This window comes from Hemiscyllium ocellatum, chromosome 29 (genome assembly GCF_020745735.1).
Source record: "Hemiscyllium ocellatum isolate sHemOce1 chromosome 29, sHemOce1.pat.X.cur, whole genome shotgun sequence".
In the NCBI taxonomy this organism is placed as follows: Eukaryota; Metazoa; Chordata; class Chondrichthyes; order Orectolobiformes; family Hemiscylliidae; genus Hemiscyllium; species Hemiscyllium ocellatum.
The window spans coordinates 44941019-44968545 of record NC_083429.1 but is presented as its reverse complement, the minus strand read 5'-3'; the positions used below and the strand labels follow the sequence as shown (position 1 = coordinate 44968545).

At 43.6% G+C, this 27527-nt stretch overlaps 1 protein-coding gene across 2 annotated transcripts in view; it reads left to right on the top strand.

Annotated features, from left to right (window-relative positions):
- Window positions 1-27527, top strand: part of slc37a4a (solute carrier family 37 member 4a) — a 36953-nt gene that overhangs the window by 4095 nt on the left and 5331 nt on the right. The window contains exons 2-9 of one of the 2 annotated variants that reach the window (XM_060846814.1): window positions 4540-5058; window positions 7322-7554; window positions 13894-14140; window positions 17953-18111; window positions 21671-21756; window positions 24487-24600; window positions 26201-26266; window positions 27353-27491. In XM_060846814.1, coding sequence (XP_060702797.1) covers window positions 4917-5058; window positions 7322-7554; window positions 13894-14140; window positions 17953-18111; window positions 21671-21756; window positions 24487-24600; window positions 26201-26266; window positions 27353-27491 — 1186 coding nt within the window. In that variant the 5' untranslated portion in view covers window positions 4540-4916. The remainder of the gene's footprint in view (window positions 1-4539; window positions 5059-7321; window positions 7555-13893; window positions 14141-17952; window positions 18112-21670; window positions 21757-24486; window positions 24601-26200; window positions 26267-27352; window positions 27492-27527) is intronic. The other variant, XM_060846816.1, reaches the window with a different exon arrangement.

Genomic DNA, 27527 nt, shown 5'->3' with positions numbered 1-27527 from the left:
TCATCAACGCCACACTCACAGGAATCCGATTCACGAGAGAGGAAGAAAAGGACAACCAGCTCCCATTCCTAGACGTGATGGTACAGAGAACACCGAATGGAGAATTCACCACAAAGGTATACAGGAAAGCCACACACACAGACCAAGTCCTGAACTATGAAAGCAACCACCCCAACGCACACAAACGAAGTTGCATCAGGACATTATTCAAAAGGGCCACAACACACTGCAGCACACCAGAACTACAAAAAGAGGAAGAAGAACACCTATGCAAGGTGTTCATCAAAAACGGATACCCGCGCAATTTTATCAACAAATGCCTAAGGGAAAGACAACGAAATGAGGACATGCCACAACCCAAAGGACTGGCCACACTACCATACATCAGGAGCATTTCTGAACTGACAGCCAGACTGCTGTGACCACTAGGACTCATAACAGCACACAAACCAACAGCCACGCTCAGACAACAACTCACCAGGACAAAGGACCCGAGACCCAGCATGAGCAGAACCAACGTAGTGTACAAAATCCCATGCAAGGACTGCACAAAACACTACATTGGACAAACAGGAAGACAGCTAACGATCCGCATTCCATGAACACCAACTAGCCACGAAACGACATGACCAGCTATCCTTAGTAGCCATACACTCAGATGACAAACAACATGAATTCAAAACAGAGAACAGCCAGGGAATTCCTAGAGGCATGGCACTCATCCACAAATTGTATCAACAGACACATCGAACTAGACCCTATATACCGGCCACTGCAGCGGACAGCAATTTACAACCGGAAGCGGCAGATTCAAACCACTATAAATGCCGGAGGAATCAGCACAGAAGCGCTTCACAGGAGGCTCCCAAGCACTGAGGATGTCACCTAGAAAGGGGACGAAACGTTTGCAACAAAACTCCCAGCTCGGCGAACAGAACCACAACAATATCCATGTATCTGTCCAAATATCTTTTTAATGTTGTAACTGTACCTGCATCTATCACTTCATCTAGCAAATTAATCATTTTTACTTTACATTCATGTCTTAGAGATTGAAATAAAGAATTCTAAAATCAGACACTGTGTGCATCCTTTAATGCATCACTGAATTCAGTTAGAAAATTTAACCAGTAGTACATTTAACCAGAGGAACAAGCTGAAAGTTTTAATCTCCATCACGAATGGACTTTTTATTTTTAAGATTATCAATAATGAATACTGAGGGTCTCAGCAGCAGGTACAAGAGAGACATTTTGAAAGCTATAGTCGTGGTTCATGTAACTTTGGGCTGTGACAAGCTGGTGATGGGACATGCATTCAAAATCTAACACTGCATCACCAAGTCTTTTAGATCATTAGTATGACCTAGATAATTAACATATATCTGTAACCTGATGGTAGAGTTGGTCTTTCCATCCTTGTCAGATTAATTGATGTGCAGCAACTCTGTATTTTGTTCAATTAACAGTCTGATTATGGAGTTCCACAGAGAAATCTCTGCTAGAACTGGGAACCGGTTAATATTGCATTAGATTTGATTTGATTTATGTATTGTCATGTGTATCGTGTTTAAAAAATACAGTGAAAAGTGTTGTATAGGTTACCACTGTCTGGCAGCATCTTAAAACACAAAACCAAAACATAGAAAATAAGAAAGAAAGTGTCCAACTTTACTGTTCGTTTTATTAAGCTGTCGGTGCAAGGTGGTGTACAACTCACTCTCTAACTTCCTAATTGAACAAAGTTTTACTACATATAACTGATTCTGGTTTGATGACCCTTGAGTAGGTGCTTTGCAGTAACCCCATGTAGCAAAGCAAGGTGTCAAGAGAAAAAAGCAAGTCCTGCAATTGGTCCATGTCACAACTGCTTAATTTTCCAATGTACTTCACAGTCACTGACATATTTCTCAAATGTGTTCACCGTTGGAATGTAAGAAATAATGACTGTGCCTAAACATTTTATGATTCCTTGAGTCTGTTTTATTTTAACTTCTTTCCTGACATTCTTGTTAAGGAAACGGGTCAAAGATGATCAACAATAGGCAGAAAAGTGGATTTGAGGTGACAATCAGATCAACCATGACATTATTGAATGGCAGAACACGTTTGACGGCCTGAATGAGTTGCTCCCGCTCCTAATTCCTACGTTTACATGTATGAATATGTCCAATTTGGACTAGAGGCAGTGCATTTTCACCAGGAGTGACAGCAGTGGGCTGGGGAGCGGGGGGGGGGGGTGAAATATATAAGTATTTTGTCTTTAATCTTAAATAATACAGTTGTGTTACAATTTTTTTTTGGTACAGCTTGTGTTTTTAGTCTTTTTTTTGGGAATTTCCCTTCCTGAAGGCACTTCCAAAATTCTAATACGTATGCTTAAATGGTCACTGCTAAACTGTGAGCATTGCTGGACCATCACTGTTGATACTGACCTCACCTAATGTCTGTAGATGTGCAACTTGCAGTCCAGCACCCAGAACGGATCTCCAGGTTGGTACACTGACCACGTCGCCTCTTCAGAAGGGGAGAGGAAGGCAGGTCCCTGAAGCAGCAGAATGTAATAAAGCTGCCTTCCTCAGGACTCCTTTTTGCAGCGATTGGGTTTAATGGTGCCCTTCCCAGTAGGACTTTATAGCCTGAAAAATAATATTTTCTTTCAGTCTAGCACATTCTCTTGATCCCAGCTCCCAACTCCATTGCTGCTAAAAATAGTGGAGCACATTATGTGCTTGAAATCAATAGTGTGGATACAATTAAGAGGCAGCTAGACAAGCATGTGAGGGGGAGGGGGATAGATGATTATAATGATATGTCTAGATGTGGAAAGAAAGGAAGTTTGAGTGGAACTGCTTGCTGTTTCTGTATAATTTTAGGTTAAATTACCACAATCATCTCCAAATCTCTCTGGTGAGACAGCAGCCCAATAGTCCTTTTGAGACTATGACAATTTTACCTTTATCCTTTATGCTAATACATTTGACAGTTCTGCCTTGGAATCAGGACAATCTGGGATCCAAAGATGAGAAGTTTCTTTAAGTACGGAGGAAGCCATCACTGTATGGACAGTAAGAGGATCTGGAGTGTTACTTAATGTAAGGATGAATGTGATCATTGAAAGGTGAGATGCCTTTCTTCAAGGGAAAGGAAGAACTTAAATCAAAAAAGCTGCTCAGAATGTTAAGTCAAATTCTCAGACCAGTTTCGACACAAATAATCCTGTACCAACTCACTGCTCGAGGTTACCATGAAATAACATCCCAGATGCTTGCAGCAGAACCTGTGTGACAACTTTGGACTATGCTGTGAACCATAAGATATGGATAGTCCATCGTTATGCTGTTTGTCTGCAATATGAGATCAAAGCTACAACTGAATTGCACCGCACTGGAAGTGTTGGTTTGTAAAACCTTACAGCTCTTAAAGAAAGGAGTGTTTAAGTCATTCGGAACTATCTTTAAATGTTTCGATAACACCAGTAAAAATCAAAACATAAAATGAGAATTGCTTTCAATCAAAAGCAGCTAATGAAGTACTGTTGAAGTGTAGTCTTTGTTGTAATCATTTAAAGGGAAGAAGTCCTTTTGAAGAGAGCCAATTGGCCCATCAAGTGCGCTGATTATGGAATGTACAACAGTTACCCTATGTGGAGCAAGTGTTCCAGCTCCTGATCTCAGTCATCACAGTGAAGAGGAAACATATGGGCAAAGAGCGGACAGGATCAGGCTCCGTTCTGATTCAAACTGTAGTTGAAATCCAGGTTGAGGAGAAAAGGAGTGAGGGTGATGATGATGATCAAAATGCCGGATCTGGATGGTGTGCTTCTCATTGAGGATCGGATCGGATCAGATTGGACTGGCAGTGATACCTCCAATAGCTAACTCCGTTTCAAACTTTCATTCACACTGCTTCTCACTGGAGTAAAGCCACAGAGGTTCCATTAGCTCAAAGCTGTACAGTGAGTTACAGTTTCAATGAGGGAGCTGGCAAAGGACAATGTTGTGTGTTTCATATATAAATGTGAAGGAAAATACTGTGTCTTTAATGATGATGATTAGGTGCTGACTGCAAGCAATTAATCTCACACAGGAATCGAAAGAAATGTGCCATCTTATGTGATGGGAAATTGTCACCACTTCAGAGCAGGAACTTAGTGTGTAGCAGTTCTGCCTAAGACCACTGTGCAAATGGTGTTGAATGGTTAATTAAAACATGTAGTTAACTTATTTTGTGATTTTTAAAAAATAGATCCCATTAAAACAGTTCTGGTTATGATTCCATTCCAGTGTGTTGTTCTGCAGATTCTCTGCAAAACTTCATTAGGAAACTAGATAAAGTGTCGGTGAGGTTAAAGAGTGTTGAAAATAAGCTAAAATCTTGTGGCTGAGCTGTTATAATTAACTCCATTGACCGACTTGCACCTTGCATTTCCATCTTTGACCTACAGTAGCCATCTTTATTGATGCTAATTATTAACAATTCTTATTATTTTCACAACCTGAAAAATCTTTCATTTATTTTGTTTTTTTCAATGTTCCAGTTTCAGGGTAATGACTCCTTCAATCTCTCGGACTCCCAGAGTTAATGTTTTGCCAGCAACAAACAAAGATTGTTTTGAGAAAAAAATCCAATCAACTCTCAAAATAGACAAGAGAAACATAACGTGGAATTGAACAGTGACGTTTGTTATTTTTCTCTTTGCTCTCGTTAACTATCAAAGTTACAATTGTCCTACCTCGTTACTTAATGTAAATATACTTTACGTAAAAACTGTATGCATCGTGGGACATTAAACGTGCTGTTATCTGTCTCGTGTGTGGTTGATCTGATCACTGAGGAAGAGGACAGTGTTGTATAAACCTACTGCCACCAGCTGTGCTTCAGACTTGGTCAGCAATTGACAAAAGCTATTCAAAGATGGCTTCTTATGGCTACTACAGGGTCAGCATCTTCACAGCCATGTTTGTGGGATACACGCTGTATTACTTCAATAGAAAAACCTTCTCATTTGTGATGCCCTCTGTTATGGAGGAAGTGACCTTGGAGAAAGATGATTTGGGTGAGTATATCACTTGAAGAAGGCTTTCTTAGATTCCAAAGGGATCTTGATCAAATAAATAAATGGGGTGAAAAATGGCAGATGAAGTTCAATTTGCATAAATACAAGATATTGCATTTTGGTGCAACAAATAGAGGCAGAACTTATATAAATAATTGTAGGGTCTTGGGTAGTATGGTAGAACAGCAGGACCTCGAGGTTCAGTTATATAATTCTTTTGAAGTTTTCATACATATGGACAGGGTGGTTAAAAATGTGTTTAGCACACTTGTCTTTTTTGCTCAGTCCTTTGAGTTGAGGAGTTGGGAAGTCACGTTGAGTTTGTACAGGACATCGGTAAGGCTTCTTCTGGAGTACTGCGTCCAGTTCTGATTGTCCAGTTATGGGAAGGGCATTATTAAGCTGGAGAGGGTTCAGAAGAGATGTACCAGGATGTGGCTGGGAATGGAGGGTTTGAGAAATGTTGGGACTGTTTTTCACTGGAATGTAAGAGGTTGAGAGGTGACTTTATAGAGGTTTATAAGATCATGAGGAGTATCGATAGGTTTAATGGCTGGTGTCTTTTCCCAAGGATGGGGGCTTTCAAGATTTGGGGGCCTTTTTGAAGGTGAGAGGAGAGACATTTAAAAAAGACACAAGGGGCATTTTTTTTACACAGGTGGTTCATGTGTGGAATGAACTACCTAAGGAAGTGGTGGATGCAGGCACAATTGCAATATTTAAAAGACACTTAGATAAGTACGTGAAAAGGAAATGTTTGAAATGATATGGGTCAGGAGCAAGCAAATGGGACTAGTTTAGTTTGGGATTATGTTCAGCCTGAACTGGATGGACCAAAGGGTCCATTTCCATGCTATATGACTGGATAGGTAGTAGTGAACTAAAAGAGACCTGTGCCCAATAGAAAGCTGCTGCTGGCATCCATGAGCTGGTTCTGATGAAAATTCAACAGCCTGAAACATTAACTCCGTTTCTGTTGCTCCTTCGACACTGCTGAGCAATTTCACTACTTTCTGTTCCTGTTTAAAATTTCCATCTCGTGCAATAATTTACTTTTGTACCAAGAGCAGGGTTGGGTTTCTATTCCCCAAGGAGTGAGTTTAATGATGCTAGTACAATCCTATTCTGTCATTAGTCTGGTGAAGAAGAGGTTAGACCCTTTTTTTTGGTAATGCTCAGGGAGGAAGAAAGTGTCGTGAATATGTGATTGGCCATGCATCAGGATATATGAATGTATGTATGAGCTTAAAGAGTAGGCCATTCGGCCCCTTATGCCATTCGATCTGTTTGTAGCTTCCATTTTCATGAATGCCCTTGTTAGTTAAGAATCTACACCCTTAAAAATATTCAGTGAGCATGTGTCCCTTGCTCTCTGGGGGGAGGGGAATTCTAAAGACCAATGGCCCTTTTGAGAGTGAATTAAAATTCCATGTCTCCACCTTTAATGGGGGACCCTTTATTTTTAAAGTGGCTGTCATAATTTCAAGGAGGTACTTCTGGAAAGAGTACAAGAAGGAATGAGAGGAAAAACCTCTTCATAAACTGATGTAATTAATACAATATTGACGTGAAAGCCAAGCATGAGTGTGGAGTGATTAGTAATTGAATAAGATCCATATTTTCAAGCCAGTTGTTAAGTCTGGTATGAGAATTGGTAGAGCCAATATTGATTTAACCGAGCATTCACACAATAAATACCACATCGTGTTTGTTTGTTGACCAAAAAATAGCTGTCAAGGTTTTTGAATGTTTGAGGAAGTGTGTTGCCAAGCGCTAGAAAATGGGATTAGACGAGTTAGGAGGTTGTCTTTGACCAGCACAGACTTGATGGGCCGAAGGACCTTTTTCTATGTTGTAGGTCTCTGTAATGATATGAGTTGTCACCATATCAAGAATCCCAAGCTGGCAGTGAGGAGAGGAAGGTGGAGAGGGATCCAATGTTGTCACTCTGGTTATAGGGCACGCGAGAATATTGACTGCATATTATTTGGTTCAGGGACAATCAAAAGGCTGACAAATAGAAAGAAAGATAACTTTAGGATTGCAACTTTTAAAAGTCCTATCTAAACCCGGTATCCTTTTGAAACTGAACATGGAACTGAAAGATGCAGTTGTTCAACCCAGAGACACTGCAGAACTTCTTAAATAGAACATGGAGAACAGCGTTGAGGTTGAGTAATTATTCAGTGAGCGAAGGGAATTATGCATGAATTAGAGTTCAGTGAAGATGGTGATCTAATCTGAGTTTGTCTTTTGCTTGCAGGTCTGATAACGAGTAGCCAGTCACTAGCCTACGCCATCAGTAAATTCATCAGTGGCGTTCTATCTGATCAGATCAGTGCTCGCATGCTTTTCTGCTCTGGACTGCTCCTGGTCGGCCTGATAAATGTGTTCTTCTCATGGAGCTCCACAGTCACTGCTTTTACTGTACTCTGGTTCTTTAACGGTTTGGCCCAAGGCTTTGGTTGGCCACCTTGTGGTAAAATACTGCGCAAGGTATGAAATCACCAATGAAATGTCTCGGTTACCTCGTGGTGTCAATTTGTTTCGCTCGGGTGACAAATGTTTGCAATTATTCGCGGGTGCTACCTCAGGCCAGCGTGTGACTCCACATCTGCTGAGCACCTTCCAGTACCTGACTTCAGAACAAAAATGACTGTGTATTTGGTCAGGGCAGGGTAGACCACCACATCACTTTGTCGTCCACACAAAGGCAGACCAGGCTATTGGAGCAGTCATGCCTGGACCTCTGGCTCAGCCCAGCTGAGTGCAGACTGGACGTCAAAAATTGCGATCCTGTGATCAGTATGGCTCGGTGTTACATTTACGGTCAAAGTCACGGAGACAACCAAAAACAGGTGGAAAGTTGCTCAGCACGATCTGTTGTATCCCTCCTAAAATGAGAATAGAGTTTTGATTCCTCTGTTAGCACTTTACACCAAAAGCGTTGCCCAATTTTCTTCAGAGGCAGTTACAGCATCCTAACCAATTTCACAATTTTCCAACGTGATTTCATGCCATGAGGAATTGCCACAATCTAGCTCAGTGCCAGGAGCAGTTAATTCCTGAAGAAAGCCCCACACAAGACGGCTTCCCCAAAACCTGTCCTTTTCTCTTTCACACCTCCAGATCCAACTGTTAGAAAAAATGGAGGACATATCACATTTAACAACTCTTCCACACTTACTAATGTGCATCTGAATCCAGTCAGTTGGCAGAGGGCAGTGAATGAGTAGTTGGAGAATGCCATGTGACTCACTTATGGCAGATTGGTGACCTCTTGCAGTAAGAGCATGACCTAAGGCAACAACTGACATAAAGACCTGAGATCAGAGCTTATGAGCTTTTTCTAGCAGGAAAGTCTGACGGTGATGCCAATACAGATGTTCACTTGGCTGTTTGAAGATGCCCCTTCCCTCTGACTATAGGAAGTTAAATTTTGATCTATCCCCATTTTAGACGCTGTCATAGCTGGTCAAAATGGCCTGACGCCAAAACTGATTCAGAGCAGACTGATGCTGAAACTGCTAATGATATTGTACAAAGTTAAAAATCACCCAACACCAAGTTATAGTCCAACAGGTTTAATTGGAAGCACGCTAGCTTTCGGAACACCGCTCCTGCATCAGGTGGCACGACCTGCTGATGAAGGAGCGTTGCTCCAAAAGCTAGTGTGCTTCCAATTAAACCTGTTGGACTATAACCTGGTGATGTGTGATTTTTAACTTTGTACACCCCAGTCCAACACCGGCATCTCCAAATCATGACTATAATATTGTAGGAACTGTGTAACATACATGTGACAGTTTGGTAACAGGGAGCACTCTTCCCCCTTGTTTATAGAAGTGTTTGAAGGATCCTTGGAAATAACAAGGAAAATTTTAAAAATTAGAACTGATTTGAAGTATAGCTGGCCCTGTGAAGGAGCAATGCACCAGTGCCATTATTAATTAACCATTCATATATCTCTGGGAGATAATGGGAAGTTGAAGTCCCCCAAGTTGATAGTGGCTGATTTCAGGCAGCTGATTGAGTTAAAGAGTTGATAGTTTGTAGAATCTAATTCCATAAGAGACCCCACAAATCACCTGAAGGACCATTCAACATATTAGAAAATAATAGACATAGTTCTAATGTTCTCTATAACCCAAGCTGAGCGTTCCTATTTAACTTTGACACTGCTAGCGCATTCTATAGTTGACTGTAAATTCAGGCTAGAGTTCAAGTTACGACATTTGCTGCTAGTATTTTTAGAGAGGCTGGGAGTTGCACATTCTATTGCCATTGAGGGAATATTATTTTACTAATGGACTTGATATTGCATCTCTCTCCTGGATGTTTGTCAGGATGGAATGATCTCTGCAGAATGCTGAAAGGGGTGGGGAGAGAAATATATCTCTGGTGGTGGGGTCTGACTGTGGATGGTGGAAATGGTGGAGGATGATGCGCTCTATGCCCCATTTCCAGAGCAGAGATCATTCCCTCCACGATGCCCTTGTAGGTCGATGGCCCCCCCACCAACCCACCCTCCACTCCCGGCACCTTTCCTTGCCACCACAAGAGGTGTAAAACCTGCTCCCACACCACCCCCCTCACCTCCATCCAAGGCCCCAAAGGATCCTTCCACATCCGACAGAGATTTTCCTGTATATCCAAACACCTCGTCTACTGTGTCTGTTGCTCTCGATTGGTCTCCTCTACTTCGGGGAGACGGGATGCTAACTCGCGGAACGTTTCAGGGAACATTTCTGGGACACACGCACCAAACATTCCCACTGCCCTGTGGCTGACCACTTCACTCCACCTCCCACTCTGCCAAAGACATGCAAGTCCTGGGCCTCCTCCACTGCCAAATCCTAGCCACCTGACGCCTGGAAAAAGAGCACCTCATCTTCCGCCTTGGGACCCTCCAACCACATGGCATCAATTTTCACCAGTCTCCTCATCACCCACCCATTTCCCGCCCACCCTCCCACCTCATTCCAGTTGCAACCCTCAAACTTGGCACCACCCTCTTGAACTGTCCTACCTGTCCATCTCCCTTCCCACCTATCCAATCCACCCTCTTATCACCGTCACCCCCCCACCTGCATCCAGCTCTCGCCTTCCCAACTATCTTCCACCCTGCCCCACCCCTCCATTTATCTTTCAGCTTGATGCCACCTGCTGCAAATGTGTTGCTGGTCAAAGCACAGCAGGTTAGGCAGCATCTCAGGAATAGAGAATTCGACGTTTCGAGCATAAGCCCTTCATCAGGAATCCAACGCTTGATGCCACCCCCTCCCAATACACACACACACACACACACATAACGCACACACGCGCACACACACACACACACCTGATAAAGAGCTTTTGCCCAATTCTCGGATGCTGCCTGGCCTGCTGAGCTTTCCCAGCGTCAGTTTTTTCAACTCTGATCTCCAGCATCTGTAGACTTTGTTTTCTCCTTTTTAGATGTTGGACAGACAAGTCAGTCAGCCACGATTCCTGGCCGAGGACCTGCTCTTAAATCACCATAGTGTGGAAGCAAGCCATTTGGCACATCGAGTCCATACTGATCTTCCAAAGAGCACCCCACCCAGACCCAACCCTCTGACCCTGTCCCTGCAAGCCTGCATTTCCCTTGCCAATCCACCTCACTTGCACATCCCGGAACACCATGAGCAATTTAGCATGGCCAATCCACCTTTGGACATCTTTGGACTGTGGGAGGAAACCCACACAGAATGGGAGAATGTGCAAACTCCACACAGCCGCAAAAGGGTGGAATTGAACCCGGGTCCCTAGCACTGTGAGGCAGCTGCCCTTGTAACCATTGTATTTATATGGTTAGTCCAGTTCTGAAATGGTGGCACAGTGGTTAGCACTGCTGCCTCACAGCGCCAGAGACCCGGGTTCAATTCCTGCCTCAGGCGACTGTGTGGAGTTTGCATATTCTCTGCGTGGGTTTGCTCCATTTTCCTCCCACAGTCCAAAAATGTGCAGGTTAGGTGAATGGGCCATGCTAAATTGCCTGTAATGTTAGGTGAAAGGGTAAATGTAGGGTAATGGGTCTGGGTGGATTGCGCTTCGGTGGGTTATGGACTTGTTGGGCCGAAAGGCCTGTTTCCACACTGTAAGTAATCTAATCTAATCAAAAGTTTCTGGTCATTGGTAATGTCAGGATATTGATGGTGGGGTATTCAGTAATGATATTGTTATTTTAAGTCAAAGGGTAATAGTTAGGTTATCTCTTGTTGCAGAGAGTCATTGGCTGGCACTTGAATGGTGCAAATCTTACTTAACACTTGCATTGACAAGTCTGGATTTTAACCAGGTCAAGCTGCATTTGCATTTAGTGCCTGAAGGGTAGTGAATGTTACTGAACATTGAACAACCTTCAGCAAGTGCTGCTTGATGGCATCACTTCGCTGACTGCAATTGGACTAATGGGGTTGTAATTGGCCGGGTTGGATTTTTTGTGTAGAGGTACCTGGGCAATTTTCCACATGGTCAGGTCGGTGCTAGTGTTGTGGCTGTACTGGAACAACTTGGCCAAGTGGCACGGCAAGCTCTGGAGCAAGTCAGTATTGCCGGAATGGTGCCAAGGCCCATTAGAATAAGAGGGGATTAAATAGTTAGGCGGTCGTTTTTGATCAGTGCAGAGCTGATGAGTTGAAGGGCCTTTTAGTCTGTGCTATGGATTTCTATGAATCTGTGCCTCTCCATTGTCCAGTGCCTCGAACCATTTCTTGTTATTACGTGGAGTGAATGGGAGTGGCTGAAGACTGATGTGTTGTGAGGATGGGAACTGCTGGAGGAAGCTGAGATACATCATCCATTCAGCATTTCTGGCTTCACATGCTTCAGCCTTCTCTTGTTGCACTGATGTGCCGGTCTCCCCCCGTCATTGGGAGTGGGGATATTTGTGGGACCTCCTCCATTGAATTGTTTAATTATCCATCACCACACAAGACCGCAGACTTTAGATCTGATGCATTGGTGCTCTGCCTGCTTTTGCTGTTTGGCATCCAAATAGTCCTCTTTAGTAGCTGCTCCACCAGATTGATACCTCCATTTCAGGTCTGCCTGATGCTGCTCCTGGCATGCCCTCCTGCTCTCTCCACTGAATCAGAGTTGATTCCCTGACTTGATGGTCCTGTTGGAGGTGGGGATATGCTGGGCCATGAGGAACAGATTGTGTTGGAGTATGTTGCTGATAGTCCACAGCGCCTAATGGATGTCCAGTCTTGGGTTGCTAGACCTGTTTGAAGTCTGCCCCATTTAGCACTGTAATAGCACTGCAATATGATATAGATGAAGAGGGTCTTGATCTCAAGAACAATGTGGTGGTCACTCCTATCAACACTGTCATGAACTGATGCAACTCCAGCAGGCAGATTGGTCCATGTAAAGTCAGCTATGCTTTCCCTTTACTTTTGGTTCCTTGGCGAGCTGTCACAGACCCAGTTGCTCATTCAGTAGTGCTGCTGCCAAGACACTAGTCTGTGGTGGACATTGAAATCCTGCACCCGGAGTACATCACACACCTTTAGTGCCCTCGATGTTTTCTCCAAGTGGAGCTGTGATTCATCAGCAGGGGAGGGGCAGGGCTCATGGTTGTTATGCCAGTGTATTGGTGCTAGCTGGGTCCATTTGCTTTCATTCATTTTTGAGACTTGCTAGAAGTTTGACACAACTGAATGGCTCACTGGGATATTCCTGAGGACAGCTGTGAGTCTGGGATCACGTGTAGGCCAGACCAGGTAAGGAGTTCCTTCTGTAAAGGATGTGGTTCAAATTCCACAGCTACACACGCTAGTCTACGCAGCTTTGGAATATTGTGTGGTTTTAGGTACCGTACTTCAAGAAACATTTTTCTCCTCTGCATCCTGTTCAGTTTTTTAGCTTTGTTAGCATTAGCTGGGATCCTAAAACTGGACCAATCAGATCCCAGAATCAAACATGACTATTTTGATCCGAAGTTTTTTTGGCCATGAAGGTCAGCCAATGAATCCATTCACAAGAGGCTGCTGGAGACCTTTGACCTCAATCAGTAAAACAGGAGAGAATGAAATAAAGGTATAATAGACTGATGAAAAAGTTTGGAAAGACTTCATCACAAAACCAGAAAAAGAAATTAAAATCACATTATTCCTTTTTATCCCAACATTATCCATGTCTCCCTTATCCAAGAGAAAACTACAAATGAAACTCAAAAGCTATACATTGTCCTGAACAGTATCTTACGTGGAAGATTTTAACAATAACAGTAACTTGTATTTATGTGGCATCTTTAACATACTGGCACACCACTAAACATTAGAGATGGTTAAGGTGTCTTCAATGAAGTACATGTAAGGATCATTAAACCATATCAGTAATTTAACCCTCTGCTCCCTCATATTTATCTTCTTCATTATCCTTTTGGAAGAAGTCTAGTATTAGTTATAATTGGCCTTGTTCATCTTGAGAAGAAAGTGAGGTCTGCAGATGCTGGAGATCAGAGCTGAAAATGTGTTGCTGGATAGGCGCAGCAGGTCAGGCAGCATTCTGTTCCTTGGATGCTGCCTGACCTGCTGCGCTTTTCCAGCAATACATTTTCAGCTTGTTCATCTTGAATTTGTTACTCAAGGCGCTGTGGAGTTCCTGATGAGTCTCTTAGACTGGGCTCAATTGTTAATTGTTGGCCTGAGTTGGCAGGAAACATGGTGGGAAGAGGAAGGAAATTAATTGAAACCTCAACCAGACCAAATTATGGGGAAGAAAGCACCTTGAATTCAGTTCAAGCTCTGTGTATATAATGCAGACATTCTTCTCTATTTTTGCTTGATTGCTTGTGCTTCCTCACAGTGGTTTGAGCCATCACAGTTTGGAACATGGTGGGCTGTTTTGTCGACCAGCATGAATTTGGCAGGCAGCCTTGGCCCACTCATCGCCACAACGATGGCCCTTAGCTACAGCTGGCGTGTAACCCTCTCACTCTCTGGTTCCATTGCTATTGGGTTGGCATTTGTATGTCTGATCTTCATCGTTAATGAGCCCATGGATGTTGGACTGCCTAACATTGAACCAAGCCTAAAGAAAGGAAGTAAGAAAGGTACTGTACTGCCCTGCCAATTGTTAAATTGTTTAGTGATTTAAACTGCCAATTCTGTCCCAACATTGTTCATCTGTTGGCATTTCCTCTTGCCCTGCAAGACTTTTCCTTCAAACCCATCCCAAATGTTTTAAGTCAATATTATTCTGTTTGTTCCTTCTCTACTTTCCCCCTCCCTCCAGCTGTTTTTATTTAGTCTTTCAGGGGTGTCACTTGCCAGGCCAGCATTTGTTACCCATCTCCAATTGCCTTTGAATGGGGTTTCTTGCTAGGTCCATTTCAGAGGGCATTTTAGGATCCACCTCATTGCTGTGGGTCTTGAGTAAGGTGAGAATTCCCTTTTCTAAAGGCTTTTGGGCTTTTACAGTAATTGATGGCAGTTGACATGGTCACCATTTCTGAGGCTAGATTTATTGACTGAATTTAAATCCTAGCAGCTACCATGATGGGATTTGAACCCATGCCCCCAGGGCATAGGCCTCAGTCTCTGGATGACTAGACCAATGACCTTAGCATTACACTACTATCTCCTCGACTGAATATATTCCTCATTGGTGAGTGTCTCCATAAGCTGTAGCATCAGCGACTCTAATGTATCTGCTAGGGCATTAATGAGTGTAGTGGAACAGAGGAACCTTGGAGTTCAGGTGCACTGTTCTCTGAAAGTAGAGTCATAGGTAGACAAGGCAGTGAAGAAGGCTTTTGGCACACTTGCCTTCAGCAGTCAGAGCATTGTGTATAGAAATTGGGAAGTTTTGTTGCAATTGTACAGCACATTGGTGAGGCCGCAGTTGGAGTATTGTGTTCAGTTTTGGTCACCTTGCTATAGGCAGGATGTTATTAAACTGGAAAAAGTGCAGAAGAAATTTGCAAGGATGTTGCCAGGACTCAGTGCTCAGATGTATAGGGAGAGGTTGGACAAGCTAGGACTTTTTTCTTTAGAGTGTAGGAAACTGAGAGGGGACCTTACACGGGTCTATAAGATCATGAGAGGCATGGATAGGGTGAATGCACTCCGTTTTTTATTCCAGGGTTGGGGAATCGAGGACTAGAGGGCTTCAGTTTAAGGTTAGAGGGGAAAGAATAAAAGGGGCCTTAGGGGCAACATTTTTACACAGAGGGTGGTACGCATATGGAATAAGCTGCCAACGGAAGTGATTGAGGTGGGTCCATTAACAATGTGTAAAAGGCATTTGGATAAATACATGGATAAGAAAGGTTTAGAAGGATATAGGCCAAGTGCAGGGAAATGGGGTTAGTGTGAACAGACATTTTAGTCAGCATTGACCAGTTTGGGCCAAAGGACCTATCTCGGCGCTGTAGGACTCTGACTCTATCTTCTCCAGTAGAACCTTGTACAAATGTGAACTTAAACTGAGTATTATTTGAAATGTATTGCAGCAAAAGCAATCCTGACCTCTGCTAATTTCCAAACAAGTCCACTTTAGGAATGGGCTTTCAGTTCCTGATCTCTAATGTATCTTAACTTAATACAGGATCAGTTGTTAATTTGAAGTCTGAAGTTAATCGTTTTTTTTGGTGTCTTTTGAGGTGGGGCAGAGGTGCTGTTGGAAATGGGATATCAGCCAAGACATCAGAACAGGTTGGGAAGCTGAATAGCCTACTCTTCCAATGGGAAATATTGTGTGAAATAACCTGTAAGAAACAAAAAAGGTGTTCACCACCCCCTCCCCTGCTGTTAAAGTAGGATGACTGAGGAATCCAAATATTTGCAAGAATAAAAACATTGCTTGTGGTGCTGCTGTCTTTTGGCACAAGATCATTTGAAAAATGAAGAGGGAGGAGGAGAAATTCTATCTGCTTATATTAGCTGAAAAGCAATGCAAACCACTCCTCAAGCAAAGACCCTATCCATAACCACACAAATACCTTGTTCCCTCAGAAACCTACAATAACATAGCATTGGCAAGCGAGTCTGTCTGAAATGCCCATTGAAAAACATCTGATCTTTTCCAGGTATTTGCATGAATCACTGTGCCAGTGGGTGCACTGTGGTCTAGTATGTAGTGTTCAGGTACATCTGTGTGAGGATTATACTGAAATCTACTGGGGAGTTTTTGTGGGCCCTGTATGGAAATAGATTTGCTTGAGGGTTCTTACAGTTGAGTTAATTCCAGGTGAAGTTTCACATTTTAAAAAATTTTGTTTTTATGTAAGTTGAGGATATTGGCTCAAATTGGAAATTGAAATCTTGTTTGATACTGATCACGATGGATGTGGTTTTAGTATACCCCATAGGGAATACCCAACCTTTCCACTGAGTGCTGTCCTGACACTATCCTCCCTCCTTTTGTTAATTGTGTGTGATAAAGGTATTTTTTGCCCCTTATAACATATTGTGATGTTGCACATGAGGCGGTATCGTGCATTTCTTGAGTTGGAATTTCACATGTACCCCTTTCTCTGTGGGGGAAGGGTGGGTTGTCAGGCAGATGGCGCTACTTCACCTTTTGCTGAAAGACAGGTCATTAACATCACTCGCTAACTCTGTCATAGTTAGCTTCGGCCCGTGAAAAGCCCACGTGGCGCAGCGAACGGTGTCCTGATTTCTCAGCCAGAATCTGCAGGTTCAAGTCTCACTCAAGACTTTCATGATGAAGAAAGGTGATGAGGCCAAACAGTTCAATAATTAACTTCCAGATGCATCCAACATGCCTTTGGCTGGCTTTAAGTGCAGGAGAGTTTCTTGATCAATGGTGGCTGCAGTGTAATGGGTTTCCAAGGCTGAAAGACTCCATGTGCAGATTTCTGCCATTCCAAACAAGTGAAGGGCATTGTGTAGTTTTGCAATTGCAATGTGAGTAAAGAGAGACTATGGGACACGAGGTTGCAATGTAGGAAGCAGGCATAGGTAATGCTGTGTTCTGTAAATAAACTGACTAATAAAAAAAGTATTAGTGTCTAATAATTCACCAACTGGCCAGGGAATGAGTAACACTTCTCTGACTCTTGTTGGTTAAGCGCTCACCAAAGTTGCAATTCCTCATCTGAAAGATCCTTTCTCATGAGCAGCTGAGGGATTCATCTCAGCACCGAGTGCAGTAACAACTCCTGTGTTTTTGCCCCAGGTATTAAATTGGGCGTTAAGCTGACCGATTGTGCTGTCAGGGAGGTTCAACAGCATTGCTTTATTCATATAAACCTTTAGCTTCAAGTACTGGGGACACGGACAGACACTGGAAGGAGGTGGTGGAGGTCAGCATTTGAGGTGAGGCAATGAGGTGAGGCAATGAGCCAGCAGCTAGTTTTCTGATAAAGAGAACAGAACGTTGTTTAGGACAGGATTCGAGCCAGCAGTTAATGTCTGAAAGCTGGGGTCAGGTCTGTCTGGAATCAAGTGTTTTCCCAGTGTTCAGTTGAGATTTTAAATCTCTACATGTCTTGTTCTCCTGGTTGGTTAGTCCGTGTCAGTATGAAACTAAAAAAAAACTGCTCTGGAAAATCAGTAAGAATGGTGTTTCATAACTGAGATATGTTACTCAGTAAAGGGGAAGGGTCAGATCTGTTAGTGTCTTGTCCTCGGCTGGTTAATGTTTGACGACAATTGGAAATGTTGATGTAGTTCTTCATTATAGTAAATATTGATGGAAAGATAGGACCAGAAACCATGATTTCAAAACTAAGGTTGGCAGGAAATGCATGTAATGTGTTAATATGCTGTCAGTTTTTCAGTATCCAATGCAGAGCCAAGCTGTGAGATTTGTTGTTATCGGACATCTTCAATCAATTAATATTTACTTTTCTTAACATATTATCTATACGTTCCACCCCCTTTCCCTAATTTGACACAGGATCTACTGGGGATGAGAGTACTGTGAAAGAACTGCTGCTGACCCCATACCTGTGGGTCTTGAATATTGGGTATCTGGTGGTGTTTGGAGTGAAGACCTGTTGCACTGACTGGGGGCAACTCTTCCTCATTCAGGAGAAGGGACAGACTGCACTCCTTGGTAAGACGGCTCACAGGTTTGACAAATTAACTAAAATGAATGGATGTAAATCACGTAGAAGGCAAAAGGAGTCTTGCTGAGTTATGTTTTCCACGCTGAGAAACAGCATGTATGGAAGTGGATAATATCTTTAAATTGTCCCAGTTTTGCTGTATGCTCTTCAGTCTGAAATGTTAACCCTGTTTCTGTCTCCATAGGTAATGCCAGTTTTGTTAAGTTTTTCTCTCATGTTTTCTCCATTTATTTCAGACCTGCAGCATCTGCTTGGGTTTCTGTCTTTGCTGGTGTTGTTTGAGGGTGGACTATCAGCCACTTGAACCCGTTCTTGGTTTCCTTTAAATTTCCCCTCCCCACAATATATACACAGCAAGATTGTAGAGTGGCAGTTTCAACCTTGGATCTTCACACACTACTGAAATAGTGCCGTAAAACGTTGAGGTCACAAACATGCAGATTAGAAGCAGGAGTAGATCAGTCGGCCTATCAAGCCTTTTCTGCCTCTTAATAAGGCTGCTGTGATGACTCCACATTCCTGCCTACCCTGATAACCTTTTACCCCCTTGCTAATCAAGAACCTATCTACGTCTGTCTTAAAAATATCCCCCACTCAACCACTACCATCAAACCAAGGGATCAACCCTCTTCAATGGAGAATGCAGGAGGGCACGCCAGGCATGCCTAAAAGTGAGTGTCAACCTGGTGAAGCTACCAAACAGGACTATTTGCAAGCAAATGAAAGACCAAGCTAAGGCGATCGCACAACCAATCGGATCAAATCTAAGCTCTGCAGTCCTATCACATCCAGTTGTGGATGGAAGTGAACGATTAAACCACTCACTGAAGGAGGAGGCTCCACGAGTATCCCCATCCTCGATGATGGAGGAGCCTGGCACATCAGTGCAAAAGCTAAGGCTGACACTTCTGCAGCAATCTTCAGCCAAAATGCCGAGTGGATGATCCATCTCGGCCTCCTCCAGTGGTCCCCAATGTTACAGATACCAATCTTCAGCCGATTTGATCCTCCCTGTGATATCAAAAAACAGTTGGAGACACTGGATACTGCAAAGGTTATGGGCCCTTACGACATTCCACCAATAGTATTGTGCTCCAGAACTTGCTGCTCCCCTAGCCAAGCTGTTCCAATACAGTTACAACACTGGCATCTACCCCAAAATTGCCCAGTTACATCTTGTACACCAAAAGCAGGACAACTCCAACCCGGCCAATTACCACCCCATCGGTCTATTTTTGATCATCAGTAAAGTGATGGAAGGTGTTATCAACAGGGCTATCAAGCAGCACTTACTCAGCAATAACCTGCTCAGTGATGCCCAGTTTAGGTTCTGACAAGACTACTCAGCTCCTGACCTCATTACAGCCTTGGTTCAAACATGAACAAAAGAGCTGAATTCCAGAGGGGAGGTGAGAGTGACAGCCCTTAACATCAAGGCTGCATTTGACCAGGAATGGCATCAAGGAGCCCTAGCAAAACTGGACTCAATGGGTATCAGTTGGCAAACTCTCTACTGGTTGGAGTCATATCTGGCACACAGGACAATGGTTGTGGTTGTTGGAGGTCAGTCATCTCAGCTCCAGGACATCTCCGCAGGAGTTCCTCAGGGTAGTGTCCTAGGCCCAGACATTTTCAGCTGCTTCATCAATGACCTTCCCTCCATCATAAAGTCCAAAGTGGGGATATTCACCGCTGATTGCACAATGTTCAGCACAATTTACAACTCCTTAGATACTGAAGCAGTCCATGTTCAAATGCAAAAGATCTGGACAATATTCAGGCTTGGGTTTACCACTAGCAATTTGTGCCACAACCCATCACCAATATGAGACAATCTAACCACTACCCCTTGATATTCATTACTATTACCATCACTGAATCCCCCACTATCAACATCCTGGTGTTACTATTGATCAGAAACTCAGTGGCTGCAAGTGTAGATCAGAAGTTAGGAATACTGCAGCGAGTAACTCCCTTCCTGACTCCCCACAGTCTGTCCATCATCTACAGACACAAATCAGGAGTGTGATCCACTTGCCTGGATTGGTGTAGCTCTGACAACACACAAGAAGCTTTACACCTTTCAGGACAAAGCAGCCCAGTTGATTGGCATCACACCCACAAACATCCACTCCCTACACCACTGATGCTCAGCGACAGCAGTGTGTACTATCTACAAGATGCATTGCAGAAATTCACCAAAGATCCTCAGACAGTACCTTCCAAACCCATGGCCACTTCCATCTAGAAGGACAAGGCAACTTGGGAACACCACCACCTGCAAGTTCCCCTCTAAGCCACTCGCCATCCTGACTTGGAAATATATCACCGCTCCTTCACTGTTGCTGGATCAAAATCCTGGAATTCCCTCCCTAATGGCATTGTGGGTCAACCCACAGCAGGTGCACTGCAGCAGTTCAAGGTAACAGCTCATTACCGCCTTCTCAAGGGCAACTAGGGACAGCCTATAAATGTTGGCCCAGCCAGTGCTGAACAGTCTCACAAATGAATTTTAAAGATTACTGTAAACAGTACTCAGATGTGGTCTCACCAGTGGCCTGTATAGCTGAAGCATCTCGTCCATGCTTCCACTCTTAGAGTCATAGGGATGTATAGCATGGAAACAGATGCTTCGGTCCAACTTGTCCATGCTGATCATTATCTCAAATTAATCTAGTCCCATTTGGTAGCTTTTAGCCCATAACCTTCCAAACCCTTTCTATTCATGTACCCATCCAGCTCCCTTTTAAATGCTGTAATTGTACCAGCCTCCACCCTTCCTCTGGCAGCTCATACACAAACCACCCTCTGAGTGAACGAACTGCCCCTTAAGTCCCTTTTAATTCTTCCCCCTTTCACCTTAAACCTATGCCCACTCGTTTTGGACTCCCCCACCCTGGGGAAAAAACCGTGTCTATTCATTCTATCCGCACCCTTCGTGATATTATAAACCTCTATCAGGTCACCTTGTCCCAGCCTATTCAGCCTCTCCCTGTAGCTCAAATAGTCCAACCCTGGCCATATCCTTGTAAATCTTTTCTGAACCCTTTCAAGTTTCACAACACCCTTCCGAATAGCATGATGCACAGTTTGGACTCGCAACTTTCTCACTGAACTGAGAGGCGCCAATGACATTTTATAACCTTAAATCATAATGGAAATTCAATTTGTTGGTGGTGGCGTTGCATTGTAACTGAATATAGGTCGACATACCAGGCAAAGATTACGCAAACCTGGATTCCATTCTTATTTTAGAATGAGTTATTTTTATTAATCAAATACAAGATCTTGAGGCTCTTACAATGACCGTGATGTGTAACAAAGACAAGTTAGATCCAGCCTTGCTTGCCTGGTCTAGATCATGCTGGCTTATCTCGGGGCGAGAGGAGGTGATGACCAGCAGCAATTTCTGTTGATTTTGTATTTTGATCCTTTTCCCCAATCATGAAACCATTAACAGTGCACTCCCTGGTGCTGACAAAGATCAAACCCTGGGCCTTCCCGACTTTAGTGAACTCTGTAGCAGCATCTTCCTTTTGTTTGCAGGGAGTTCGTTCATGAGTGCCCTGGAGGTTGGTGGTCTGCTGGGCAGTGTGGCGGCTGGATACTTTTCTGACAAGGCTGTTGCTCGGGTATGTACGTACAGACCCATGTTGGACTGCTTTGGGTGGGCGATTGGATTGCATGAGAGATCTACACTGTTCAACAGTCTGAAACTGTGTTTACTGGTTTTTATGGAATTACAACAGGACAGAAAGAGGCCATTCAGCCTTTTATATCTGTACTGGCTCTTTGGTACAGCATGTTAGCTAATTCAATTCCCCACTCTCCCACCCTTACCCTATAACTCTGCAATTACTTTTTTTTTTCTCTTCAGCTATTTATTCGGTTCCAAGCCATGATTAATTCTGCCACTAAGGTGTGCAGGAAATGCATTGTGAATCCTAACCATTCACTGTGCGCCCTTTCAAAGTCCTTCCCATCCTGCCTAAAGTATCGGAATTGGACATAGTATTCCAGAGGAGACTGAATGATCCTTTTCCTGTTGGATATTTCATCACTTCACTTCTCTGACTATTCCAAGCAGATATAAAGCACATTATTGTATATTTTGCTCCTGGTAAAATTTGGCTCGAAATCTTAAACAGTGCTCCTGCAAGGAACAGGCAGTTAACCGGAGCCTCAGTGGGATAAGATCACTGCCTCTGTGCCTCTTGGTTAGTTTTACCAGGTGAATTCATTCCTCAACAGAGCCATGGCTAACCCATCTAGGCTTAGATGACTTAGCTGGGTTAGCTATGGTAAAATCCCCATGCGCAGTTACAGGGATGGGGATGAGGTCTGGGTGGGAAGCTCTTTGGAGGGCCGGTGCAGACTCAATAGGCTGAATGGCCTCTTTCTGCACTATAGGGATTCTATGATTCTATCACTATTATTTACAGTCACAGCATCATAGAGATGTACAGCACGGAAACAGACCCTTCAGTCCAACTCGTCCATGATATCCTAATCTAGTCCAATTTGCCAGCACTTGGCCCATATCTCTCTAAACAGTTCCTATTCATATATCCATACAGATGCCTTTTAAATGTTGTAATTGTACTAGCCTGCACTACTTTCTCTGGCAGCTCATTCCATACATGCACCACCCTCTGTGTGAATAAAGCTGCCCCTGAGGTCCCTTTTATATCTTTCCCCTCTCACCCTAAACCTATGACTTCCAGTTCTGGACTCCCCTATCCCAGGGAAAAGACATTGTCTACTTATCCTATCCATACTCCTTATGATTTTATAAACCTCTATGAGGTCAGCCTCCAACACTCCAGGGAAAACAGCCCCAGCCTATTCAGATACTGTTGTGGTTCTGTTCGCCGAGCTGGAAGTTTTTGTTGCAAACGTTTCGTCCCCTGGCTAGGCGACATCATCAGTGCTTTGGAGCCTCCTGCGAAGCGCTTCTTTGATGTTTCTTCCGGTATTTATAGTGGTCTGTCCTTGCCGCTTCCTGTTGTCAGTTTCAGCTGTCCGCTGTAGTGGTTGGTATATTGGGTCCAGGTCGATGTGTTTGTTGATGGAGTTTGTGGATGAATGCCATGCCTCTAGGAATTCCCTGGCTGTTCTCTGTCTGGCTTGCCCTATGATAGTGGTGTTGTCCCAGTCGAATTCATGTTGCTTGTTGTCTGTGTGTGTGGCTACTAGGGTTAGCTGGTCGTGTCGTTTCGTGGCTAGTTGATGTTCATGTATGCGGATTGTTAGCTGTCTTCCTGTTTGTCCTATATAGTGTTTTGTGCAGTCCTTGCATGGTATTTTGTGCAATACCAGCTTGGCGAACAGAACCACAACAACGAGCACCCAAGCTATTCAGATACTGTTAAGTCTTCCTCTGGCTGAGCAGAGGCAGCCTAGCCGGAGGGAGGGGTGAGGCCACTGTGTTCACGTTGCAATTGAGCCCAGAATACTGAAACTAAAGGGACCTTGTATGAAATTGTACCCAGCTGCACAAAGTTTAAAAAAATCACACAACACCAGGTTATAGTCCAACAGGTTTGATTGGAAGCACTAGCTTTCGGAGTGCTGCTCCTTCATCAGGTGGTTAAGGAGTATAAGCTTGTAAGACATGGAATTTATAGCAAAAGTTTACAGTGTGATGTGCCAAATCATACCCAGCTGCAGTTAGCTTACGTACCTGAGCAGCCTTCTGGTGCAGCGGGAAGCATCTCACCTCTAAGCTGGAAGATCTTAGTTTGAGTCCCATTCCCGGAGGATGTGTTGATGACGTGGCCAAACAGGTTGACTATCTACCCGTAAACCCTTCGGATATACCTGTAACAGGCGGGAAGGTGGAGCGAGTCTCCTAGCCAGTCAGAACCATTTGGTATCTGCAGCGCAATGGCCTCTCCTCATTTAGAAATCATCACAATCAGACTTTTTTCATGGCTTTGTTCAATGGGAAGCATCCTCCTCACTTTGAGAGAGTACCAGAAGGAGAGGGGTGGGGGTCCCTGAAGCTAGTTAGTAAATTCTTGACCACATAGAATAGATCTATTCTGTGTATCAGAAATAAAAACAGAGGTTACTGAAAAATCTTAGCAGGTCTGGCAGCATCTGTGAAGAGAAATCGGAGTAAAGATTTTTGAGTCCAGTGACCCTTCCTCAGAACCGAAACATTAACTCAACAGATGTTGCCAGACCTGCTGAGCTTTTCCAGCAACTTCTGTTTTTGTTTCCAATTTAAGCATCCGCAGTTTTTTTCGGTTTTTATTTATTCTGTGTATTGTGTTTTTATAAAGGCCATTGTCCCTCGCTTTCATAAAACAAAACCATTTCCCAAAGAAAAACGTTGTTTCTGCCAATCTCTCTTCTAGAGTGGTCTTCGAAGCCACGGGAATCCTCGGCATGGACTCTTGCTCTCCATGATGGCAGGAATGGCCATATCGATGTACCTCTTTAGAGTCACAGTGACTGCAGAGTCTACCAAGGTAACTATCATGAACTAGGCTTTGATTCATGATCCTTTTCTGTCGAAGGCAAAAGAATATTTGGTTTTCTCTGGTGTTGTGGATGTCTGAGCTTTCTCAGATGTTTATGGTTCAGCAAGGGGTGGGATGGGATGGTCTGGGTGAATTTTGCTGACCAACATTAGTCTCACTCCATAACCCTGAGGGGTCTATTAAACTATTCCAGCTCCTTTGCCTGGCTAGTCAGTGCCTTTTACATTGCAATCTATTCAGTGCCTTTTCATTGACGGAGCCAATGGACAGCCATCAGAGTTTTGAAAAAAATAAAGCGACGCAGACCCTGGAAATCTAAAACAAAAACAGAAATGGCTGGAGAAACTCAGCATGATGACGTGGCCAAACAGGTTGACTATCTACCCGTAAACCCTTCGGATATACCTGTAACAGGCGGGAAGGTGGAGCGAGTCTCCTAGCCAGTCAGAACCATTTGGTATCTGCAGCGCAATGGCTTCTGTAGCATCCGTGGAGAGAAAACAGGGTTAATGTTTCAGGTCCAGATCGGTCAACTCCAGAGCAGCTGAATTTCAGCAGATTCAAACTTTTGGCCTTGAGTTGAATTTATCATAAAGTTTAACTGCTTCTGATCCTGCCTGGTTCAGTGTTGGGAAGGAAGGGAGTAACAAAGTCTCCCAAGAGGTTTACAGATTGTGGGGGATATAATGTTGTGGTGATAACGGAGACCTGGTTTTTAAAAAAGATAGGAAAGGGTATTAAATATTCCTGGATATAATGTGATCAGGAAATGTAGGGAAAGAAAGGATGGAAAAGAGGCAGCAGTGCTAATTAAGGACAATATTACAGTGATTATAGAGGGTCATTTTAGAAACTGGTTAGTAAAGCATTCCGAGTGCTAGGTGTTTATAAATAAAGGAGTCAGTACAATAGCAATCTTTATATAAAACAGTGGTTCAGATTCAACTGTGGTATTGTGTCCTGTTCAAGAAACTAGACTTTCGGAATGATTAGTGAGAGTCCGGAAAAGAGGTTTGGGATTAGTTCCGGAATTGCAGAGCTTCAATTGTCAAGGTAGATTAAAGACGCCAAGACTGTTGGCTTTGGAGAAGAGAATATTGAGACGAAGTTTGATAGAAGCGTTCAAAATTGTGTGGGAGTCTGGAAAAAAAAATATAGAGAGAGAGAGAAGGGTCAAGGATCAAAAGATACTGATTTTAAAGTGACCAGCAAAGGAAACAAAGAAAAGATGGGGAGGAGGGGAGGCTTTTGCAGCAAGTGTTTAGGATCCGGAACGAACTGACTGACAATGTGGGACAGGCAGATTCGGCTGTGGCTTTCAAAACAAGATTGGATCAATATCTGGAGAGTAACAATTTGCAGGGTTGAAAATCACATAACACCAGGTTATAATCCAACAGGTTTATTTGGAAGCACTAGCTTTCAAAGCCCAGGGTGACAGGGAACGGTGCGAGATTCAGACTAGTTGAGTTGATGCAGAGAGAGGCACAATCAATCAAATAATCACCAAATTTCTTGTGGAAACTTTTCTTGCTGTACTTTTCCTTGCCTCTGTGTGATTGCCTCTTCTTCCTCTTTATTTCCTCAGGAGACTGAGCTCTGGACACTAATCTTCTTTCCTGTGACTCAAATTACCAACTTAACTGAAGACGAGGTCTATCTCTCTCACTTTCTTCTCCCCCGTGATCACTTGCTCCCTCTGTCTTTGCCTGCCCTTTTGTCGCTCTACCTCCATTTCTAAACCCTTGTCACCTTTCAAGATGTGTAGAAATCTGTTTGCATGAACATTCCCCAACAGTTATTTAAAGCTTACAATCAGTGATTGTAAGTCCAATGTAGCGAGTTGTGATTTTGTTCTTTAGTGTAACTTAAAATGCAATAGCTTAGAAATATAAAGAATTTATTGCAAGGGCCGATGGAACTAGCAAACATTTTAGCAAGATAGATGGTTCACTTGCTGCCTCCCCTAAATATTTCTGCTATCTACACAGTCAGAAGTGTGATGGAATACAGCCCCCTTGCCTGGATAGATGCAGTTCCAAATAAACTCCAGAAACTCGACAGTATCTAAGTCAAAGCAGCCAACGTGACCAACACCCTGTTCCCCACACTGACACAGAGGGGCAGCAGCATGTACCATCTACAAGATGTGCTGAAGCTAATTCCCAAGCGTCACATTCCAAACCCACTACCTCGACCATCAAGAAGAACGAGGGCACTAGATTCATTGGAAGCCCACTCTCTGAGAAGTTTCCCTTCAAGATTCACACCGTCCTGACTCAAACCTTTTACTGTTCCTTCACTGCTGCTGGATCAGAAATGTAGAGATCTTCATTGAGCAGCACGAGGACAGCTCCTCTCTACTTCACAGTGAGCTGCTCCCAGGAGAAAATCCTTAAAAAGCCGAATCCATGAGAAGATTGCATCATCCCCACCGACACGTGGGAATCTCGAGGCTGCGTGTACGAATCCAGGGTTGGACCACTTAGTCATCTCTAGACCTACAACTCCCGAGTGGAAGGAAGTCATCCTCAGTCTGAATGGGCTGCCTCAGAAGAGGCTGATGAACTGTGCCATCGCTACATTGGACTGGAGAGGTTCACCTATCTTCATGGTCACCTAGGGGGTGGGCAACATGTCCTGGCCTTGCCAGTGAGATCCAAAACTCCACGTGTAATGAAAGCAAACTTTGGGTTGTACAATCTTGATGCACTTTTAACACCTTTCTCTTTTCTGGTAGCTGTGGATTCTCTCCTTGGGGGCTATTTTTGGCTTCTGTTCTTATGGACCAATTGCACTGTTTGGAGTGATAGCCAATGAATCTGCACCTTCTAACCTCTCGGGGACGTCTCATGCTATTGTCGCTTTGATGGCAAATGGTAAGAACAGGAAGTGGCCATGGGCAGCTTCTCACT